This window comes from Schistocerca cancellata, chromosome 7 (genome assembly GCF_023864275.1).
Source record: "Schistocerca cancellata isolate TAMUIC-IGC-003103 chromosome 7, iqSchCanc2.1, whole genome shotgun sequence".
Lineage (NCBI taxonomy): Eukaryota > Metazoa > Arthropoda > Insecta > Orthoptera > Acrididae > Schistocerca > Schistocerca cancellata.
The window spans coordinates 294236263-294245652 of record NC_064632.1 but is presented as its reverse complement, the minus strand read 5'-3'; the positions used below and the strand labels follow the sequence as shown (position 1 = coordinate 294245652).

Genomic DNA, 9390 nt, shown 5'->3' with positions numbered 1-9390 from the left:
TTGAGCATTTTGTATCACATAATGTGCTATCAGATGTACAGTTCGGCTTTAGAAGTGGTTTAACAACTGAAAATGCTATATTCTCTTTTGTCTGTAAAGTACTGGATGGATTAAACAAAAACTTTCGAGTGCTAGGTATTTTTTTTTTTATTTGACTAAGATGTTTAATTGTGCTGACCACAAAATATTGCTCCAGATGTTGGACCATTATGGAGTACAGGGAGTAGCTCACATTTGGTTCTCCTCTTACTTTAACAACAAACAGCAAAAGATCATTATTCACATTGTTGAGAATGACTGCGATGTGGGGTCTGAGTGGGGTACAGTCAAATGGGGGTGTGCCCCAGGGTTCAGTGTTGGGGTTCCTTAACTCTTGTGCAGAACGATGTGCATTATGCCGCCCTATAGTATTACAGGTATTTCTAAAATATTTCTGTTTGCTGATGACATTAGCTTGATAGTGAAGGATGTTGTGTGCAACATTGGCTCTGTTTCAAATAGTACATTTCATAACATAAGCTCATGGCTTGTAGAAAATAAACTCTAAATCACAGTAAGACTCAGTTTTTACAGTTTCTAACACACAATTCAACAAAGCCCGACGTTATAACTACACAAATGGGCATACGATTAGTGAAACTGAGCAGTTCAGATTTCTAGGCGTTCAGATAGATGGTAAATTCTCGTGGAAAGCCCACGAGACTATTCGAATGGTATCTCAAGTAAGTGATCGTTCGACACGAAAATTAGTCTACTTTCCTTATTTTCATTCACTTGCGTCGTATATTTTGGGGTAAATCTTCCCATTCGCAAAGGATATTTTTGGCCCAGAAACGGCAGTTCGGACAATAAGTGGTGTAGATTCGCGAACGTTTTTCAACACCTGTTTACTAGTCTTGGTAAACGATAGTGAAGAGTTTCCTCATGGGTCACTCCTTCTATTCTGTAGAGGATTTTCTTGAAAAATTAAGCTGATTCCTATGTTATATTGTTGATTGCGTTTGACTTAAACTTATTGTTTGACTTTTTAGGATTCATAAATATTTTATTTTATCTGCTATTACTGTTATGTTGTAATTTCATGTACTGATACGTTCCATGATCTTCGAGATTTGCTCCTTAATTTGGTCCTATGGGACTAAACATGTAAATAAAAATAAATCATGCATTAAAATCTCCAATAACCGAACATCGACGATTGAAGTGCTGCCAACTTCTGCTCAGCATATCCATCAGGCTCTGTGGTAGAAATGACACACAGAAGTAACAATGTTTCATTGAATTGCATTCTAGGGACATACATGTTCATTTGGTTCATTTGCAGTAACACAACCATACCAGGCAGGTCTGTGACCTCAGCACTGGTTATTAAGATTTCGTCGTAATGAAGTTGTATATTGGCGTCCTTATTTAGTTTACTTTCGTGTAAGAGTAACTTTCTTGTCATTTGCCACCGTTACCAGAAAATTTGAAGTGCGTTTTTAATTTTTAAATTCTTCTTTTTCAATAACTATTATTCCGACTTACCTCGTCATGTAGATTTGATGTTTGTTTTATGCTATGACTAGATTGCAGACAGATCAAAGCTAGATATCCATTTTTGAAGAATAAAGAGTTATATGGACATTTATAATGATACTGCAGCTGGTTTATTGAACGATCTCAGTATTAATACGTGATCATGAAAAATTGAAGTACTTTGCCCTAGATGGACACAAAACATCGTGTGTGTACATAACCATTAAGAGAGATAAAAGTAAGTTGACTTATAACATGGAGGTAAACCTCCATGACTTTTACACAGGAGAAAAGTCTCCTTCTGCCCCTCACATTGACAGGCGTCTAAAGCTAGCGAAATGAGGGATGCTCAACTACCGGACCTACCGATAGATGGCTCTAGTCATATCTGAATTTGACAAAAAGCGAAGTGTCAAAAACACGGATGAAAATGTTTTTCGTTCTGCGCCCTCATAGGTATTTTATATTGGATGTTCTAGATATCTACCTATCAACATAATGAAGTGTTTCTAATCTAGCGAGAAAAAACAGTGACAGTTCTGCTATGAAATTCCTAAATTCGAATGTGTTTTGAAAGTTTGACAAGCTGACCTATAAATTGTTTACTATTAATTTTACGAGTGCTTTACTTATTTGCCCCTTTTAAAACACTATTTAAGATTCAATGGAGGTCAACAAATTACCTTACTTGCCAAAGCTTTTAACTACAGGTATAATTCGGAAAGTCAAGTGTGGAAAAAAGTGAAGACGTCTCTTGAAAAAAAAGTTGACATCGTTTGCTTAGGGGTATCTTTACTGACAACAGAAATTACAACTGAAATATTAAAGTATTACTTACGTATAAACGGAAAAAAATCATAATTTTTTTCTTTATCTGAAGTGATGCATTACCGATCTGCATATATGCTGACACTGTAATTGCAACATGCACTTACGAATTTGGCTCTCTCTTTGATCAGAAATTTAAATTCCACGATTTTATTAACGCCTGTACATGGCACGGTGTATTTTAACTGAGTGATAAGGTAGAAGCACCAGTTTTTAACAGTGCTTCAGTCTTTGATACGAGACAAGAAATACATTTAAATGAGAAAAACACAAAGGCCAATGTTAAGGCTCTTAAATGCATGAAAGCATTTGTATCATTTAGAAGTTAAGTCTAGTAATAATATTATATTGGACTGATCCATGATGATGTAGGAAGTGAAGGAACTTGTTGAAAATAATCTCGATCACAGCTGTTAATTTTAAGGCTGGGGTGTCTTAAAACTCTAATTTTCCAGTCTGACACCCAAACAATGACTGGTACCATGGTTTTATTTTAAAATTGAATTCAAAACATGTCAGTGAGCAAAATTAATTACACTTTGAATTACAACCATGGAATTTTATTTCTGTGAATGTTGGTTCCAGTCTTTGACATGGTGTCAATCACTGGAATGACTGGTTGTCATGATATGGCCCAAGCAAAAAACCAACCTGGAAGTGAAAGCTGCAGAAGCTGGCCAGACAGACACCCCAATGGCTGCTACAATCTGTGTGAGACAAGGGTGACATTATAATGCAAATTAAGTGTAAAAAGTTCCATATTGTCTGAATTTGTCCTATACTGACAGGACATTCTAGTCCAGTCGATTTTCTTATCTGCAAAAGTACACTAGCCAATACCAGTGGCACAAAGGTAGTGCCACATTACAAACTATCCGGTAACAACAGAATTATTGGTGAACAATGTACAGTAAATAATATGTAATAACCTGAGAAACTCAAAATTGGTTTGAAGAAATAGAACAGTATTTGGAAAGAGAGTAACATTTGAAAATAACAAATGACACAAGTAGAGTTTTCAGTTTTTGTGAAAGCTCACTTAATTTTTTTTTCTCCCCCTCTCTCTCCTCCATTATCAAGGGAAAAATGTGATAACAAAAGTGCAAGAAAGTTGTGTACAATGTTGGAAATGATTAAAAAGAAAATCTCACTATGCTTCTTCCTCCATGTGAAGAGTATTCCTGTAATAATAGCTAATAGCATATGAAGAACATGAGGGTGTCACAGTGGAGATTTGTTTTCTGGTACAGACATCTGATACAACTGTTCCAACGCAAAATATACTTTCAATAGGTGTGGTACCAGTGCACTCCCATAGGATAACAGCATATTATGTCCTCCAGGAATCATATTGGGTACACCACATACAGCATAAACTGTACAGCAACTACAATGCTTTGTGAGCAAGTAATAACAGTCAGTATCTTCAATTTTAACGTAACTCTTAACTCCCATAAATACCTGCTTATAGGTGTGCTTGTACTACAGGTTATTGGTAAAGCAAATACTAGTTGAATAGGTCTTCACACTTTTAATACTTAGCAAAAATTCTGAAAAAAGTAAATTGTTTTATTACTTTATCACCTCTATGGCGAATGAAGAGGTACTGACTGGTTTCTTTGAACATTTAATAGAAGCCTTCTTTTTACCTGCAATTGATAAAGAGCCATTCCAAGTTCTGTACAGAACAATCTAGCATATTTATCATGAGGTTTGTTATTCTGTACACTAATATTTCTTCTTCTAAATGGTAAATAATGCATTCAGACAGTGTTGGTATTAAAGGTAATTCATGAAATAAATTATATTTAAACCAGAAAATTAAAGGTTCCACATGGCACATGAAAAGTACCATGCTACACACATGTATGTACAGATTCCAAAATGTCTGTGAATTTGAGTTACAAACTTTTTTAAATAGAAATATGAAGATCACAATAGTTTGGGTCTGCAATAACACAAACATAAAATACTTTAGTTCCCTATGGGAAGCTTCTTACGTGACTCGTGCAACTGCTTTCACTCTTAATGGAAAACTAAATGGTTTATGTTAAAGTTAACTAGCAAAAAGTGTAACCATTTTTGCACAATTTCTGTGAAGTAAGATTCCTTAATGTTATTTCCTTCCTTTGTCATCATAACTTGATAATTTCAGTTCCGTATGGGACATATGAACTAACAAAATGAAATGCTTTTATTACTATGACCAAACAAAATCTTTTTAACATGTAGTACACAGTTCAAATCAGCAAAAAGTGTAACTGTATAATTAAGGTAAATGTTGATGAAAATTAGGCATGTAACATGAATACTGAAATTTCCTAGATTTCCAAGTGTACCTGTAATCGCCGTATTCTGTACTTTGTAGTGCAAGCCAATTTCCTCAACACAGGAAAACAATAGAAAAGAAAGACATCCTAGCAGAATAAAGACAAAATTCAGAAAATTAGGTTCTAAAGTAATAAGAATGCTTACGATCAATTGAAACATTGTGTTCGGTCTAGGAAGTATTAAAACAAGAATTAACAGAGTAACAATTTTATTGCTCTTATGTTGCAGAGTATCCACAAACTGTTTGAAACATAGGGCCACTGCATACTCCATTAGATCACACCCATCCTGTGATTAAACTGTTTTCCTAAAGTGAAAAATTCAAGTTGACATAGCTATTGAGGGAAACATTTTCTCACACTTAAAGCCATCTGTCAAATAAGTCTCAGAACATTTTTTTTCATTAATTTCACACAAATCACCTGTTTTTAATGCAAGTGCATATTTTGTAACACCAAACATCTTAATATAAGCTTGTATAATAAACAATTATAATTTTGTTACAATATCTACACAGGATGTAAAGAGTTAATTTTACTTCAATGTGATTTATCTTTTGAGGACAAAATAGTTCCAAAAAATCTGTTAAAATGTCACACCCATCTGCATGGAATGTCCCATTACATAATATTTTCCAATTTTAGCACTATACATGATTAAACAATAAGAGTTTATTTAAATTCTGCCTTATACTTGATTTGTTGTTTAAAATTTTCTCAGCTGCTTTTTTTCCATATGTTTTTAAGCTTCTGCAGGAGTATAGGGATGCAATCTTACAAACAAGTTGAGTCTGATGTAAGTCCTCAGTCCTAATTTCATAATGGTAATCATGACGAAGAGCAGGAAATGGGAAATCTACAAATTTATTTTTAACACAATGCAAAATCTTGGCCTGTACATATTTCTCTTGCATATCCCCAGCAATCAGAAACATCTGAAACAGTTTCTGAGTATTCTACAACGGAGTACACGCAGTCACTTGTTTTAACCAGTTTTCCCCGGTTAACAAACTTTACAAATGCATTTTTATTGGCCATATTGGGAAAAGCATAGAGAGAATCACATTCTAATGCAGATTTAACTACTGGTGGCTTCAGTATGTGAAGACAGTCTTTGCATGTGATCTGCCTTGAAAGGCGCAATGACACATACCCTGCAATATAATACAGTATGTTTTGCTTGTAAAATGATAACTTAATCATCAACTTATCATCAAGAAGTGCACACCACTTCTCTACTTCATTTTCTGCAGCACTTTCATCATTTTCTACTACATGCTTTCTTGCATGAAAATCATAAACAGGTGGCAAACAACACACATTAAAATTTGAGCAATTCCCATTCATTGCAGTGACACTGTTACCCAAGAGCAACTTTCTCATGGCACATTTGAACTGGTATGCATTTGTATTGTTCCAAACACCTCTGTACCAAATGCAGGGAAAAAAAAAGCTCTAAGTGGTCTTGTGACAGTTTATATGTTAGAAAATACTTCAGAGGAGATTCAACACAAAGCATACTTGCCAGAGCTATGTGCCTGACTGATTGCACATTGAAAATTATCCCAAAAGCAAAAGTATTTCTTGCATGGAGCAGCAACGGAACACCAATGATTTTAAGCATTTGATATAATTTTCAGTGTGTGTGAAAATAGCAAGCCAATAAGATTTGTTGTCATCCCTCAGGGGGCTCTTATACCCTTTACCTAATGGATTTCTGGAGTTCAGAATATCAAAAATCCTATCAATATTATACAACAATTCTACTGTTGCTTCACTTCCTTTAAAATTTGGAACACCAACCCTCCTCAAAAACTTTATACTATCTGCCACGCTAGAACTCAAAGTCTGTGGAGCTAATGAAACAGTCATTTTTCTATTTACATAACTTGTATGTTGTCCTGATAGTTCATTGGCAAATGCCATACCTTCTTCTTGTTGTACCTTGCTCAATTGCTGAATGAAATGCCATCTAATAATGCCAGTTGGAGAGTCAATAGCAGATACTTCTTCTAGAGCATTTCTGGCAAACTTAATCATATGACACATGTCCAAGATACAAAAAACATTGTATTTTTCCACAGGATGAGGAAAGTAGCTTTTAAAATCACCCTTGGAAAAATTTAAAGTACAGCAAAGCGAACGTAAAGTGCTTATATTTACCTTGCAGCCATCACATGTAACACACCAAACCCTAATGCCAGAACTATGGAGCCTCTCTAAAGCAGATTTTATCAATGTGGCCTGATTATTTGCCTGTACACCGTTGATAAAGAAATATGCAATCGGGCATTTAAATTTGCCTTTAATAGAGACAAGCATGAAAACCAGAGCCTAAGATGCCTCTTATTACTTCTTTTGACTGATGCACTTCCCCACCAAAGTCTAAGAAACCTGTGTATTGCTTAGTTCCTTGGTCCCAAAGTACTTGCTTCCTAATTGCCATACTGTCTACAATTAGACATGAATCGCTGAACTGCTCCCTTACAATTGGTTTCAAATCAATGTACTTAAAAACATCTTTTAAAAAGCCATGTTCACAGTCTACACTTGCCACCCATTTGGAAATTAATGATTTATGGGACAGAGGCATTAATTTTTGCAGGTATTCATATGCTTCTGGTGAATAAAAGTACACAGTCATCGCAAACATTTTCAGATTTGTTGTGTATCTATTACCCTTTGACGAGAGAGAGTTGTTCACTAAATTGCACACTAATTCCACTTGTGTTCCTTTCTGATGATTGAGGAAGTTATGTAACTTCTCAGGAAGATGGCCCTTCTCCTTCAATGAACTTATGATGTCATCCTTGGAAAACACTTTCTTCTCTCTTCTTCGAAATTTTTCACGGGCGCACTTCAGTTTACGTTTTAATTCGTGCACAATGTCTGAGAAAAAATTGCAAGTTTCGGTCGCCTTGTCTTCCATTTCTACTTTCGACTGTATACCACAATCAATTACTTAAGAACCAACTGCACTCTGAAATAAACAAATAATTTCGTTATATATGATTGAAATAACTCAAGGCTTGATGAAAAAATATTATAAGAAAACTTTGGGGATGTGAAAACATCCTTATACTAACGTTTTCGACACAATTCGCAGCTTTTGCATTGGATAAATGGGACAGAAGAATTCTCATTGACAACATTCTCCACGCAATCAGTAGCTTCTGCAGTGGGCAAATCGAGCACGGATTCCAGGACAGAAAGCTAAAAACAAAAATATGGACCTGTATTACAACACTGCTTAGACCTATGTAGCCCATTTGTGTCCGTACGAAATAAATTCACAAAAGTCAAAAAGCACACACATAGCAAGGAAATTCATTAGCTACCTCAAATGGAGAAGCATCGTTGTCACTAAAAATCCTACCAACATGTCGTCGTGGCTGTTTATTTGGTGGCATCAAATGTGCCGGAAAGTAAAAAACTGATGGCACTGCTTCGGGTCTGAAACGTTTCTTCCATGTTCCAGGGCTCACTACGTAATCATCTTGCCGGAAAAGGTTTCCGCAAAGAAACCTGCAAGACGTTGGATTAAAATCTTTCCACTTCACGGAAGTAATCCACTTCTTTAGCGGCTCTGGGTGCTTCAGAGGAAACCTATTCAAAAGCATCGAATTAGCAAACGCACTAAGTCTGTATTGTTATCGTATTGTATCGGTAGTCCTATTACCTGTGAAATGGTAAGTCACTTTCCTTACTCCATCGCTTCGTACAATTGAAAGCGGAACAAGAAATCACCATTTCGATAATCCTTAATTCCTTATACACCGTAAAGACCGAGAGAAACTTCTTGGCAAATTCGAATATGGCGGGCAATACAGACGACAGTAATCAGCTGGTAGAGCCATCTATCGGTTGGTCCGGTAGTTCAGCATCCCTCATTTCGCTAGCTTTAGACGCCTGTCTCACATTCACACATTGTCACCAGCTTCTGGCACACATACCGATCACGGGCTATGGTACGAATGAAACATGAAAGTAACAACGTTTCGTGAAATCGCATTCTAGGGACATTCATGTTTAAATGTTCCAGATGGTTTATTTGCAGTAACACATGCACAGCTACAGTGCCACAACTGCTACTTTGTTGATGTTGTCAGCAGTGGGAAACTAAATTTTAATTTAGTAAAGAAGTCGTCAGGGACAACAAACATTTTGTTTATTAACTTCGTTTTTTTCCCTTTATTTTCGTCCAAGAGTAAACAGAACTACCTATGTGTTCAGTTGCTACTGTCACCACAAAATTCCAAGTGTTCCTAATTTTCAGTTTCTTCGTTTTGAATACCTTTGAATGACTTTCTAAATTACACGGAACTATATTTGTTTTATGCTGTGCCCCAGAGAAAATACACAAATGAGACTGAATGAAAGATGAAAAGATAAACACAATTTTTGTGTCGACAAAGTAGCTAGTAGGAATAATGTGGGCATTGATAACGATAACATTATTGTAGTTTTTACAGGTACATTTAAATGTTTATTGAATGTGATTTCAAAGAATTTCGAGGGTTATAATAGCGGTTTCATGAATTTACATTCCAGATTTAGTAACGCAAATGATTTCACATCTGATGTTACTTAACACAATGCAGCAGCATTCACATTGTGTTGTCACAAGTTACTTTATCTGCTATTATCACAGACTTTTTTTTCACTGTAACAAGGACTCACTTCAAATGGTCAAACAATTAAAGAGAAATCAAAG

The 9390-nt window shown here is 35.6% G+C and overlaps 1 protein-coding gene across 4 annotated transcripts in view; it reads left to right on the top strand.

Moving 5' to 3' along the window:
- Positions 1 to 1800: 1800 nt before the first annotated feature.
- LOC126091995 (radial spoke head protein 9 homolog) overlaps positions 1801 to 9390 on the top strand; it is a 114091-nt gene continuing 106501 nt past the window's right edge. The window contains exons 1-2 of one of the 4 annotated variants that reach the window (XM_049907368.1): positions 1805 to 1974; positions 2932 to 3068. In XM_049907368.1, coding sequence (XP_049763325.1) covers positions 2940 to 3068 — 129 coding nt within the window. In that variant the 5' untranslated portion in view covers positions 1805 to 1974; positions 2932 to 2939. Of the gene's footprint in view, positions 1975 to 2931; positions 3069 to 8404; positions 8645 to 9390 lie in introns of those variants that run through there. The other 3 variants (XM_049907369.1, XR_007521293.1, XM_049907370.1) reach the window with 3 other exon arrangements.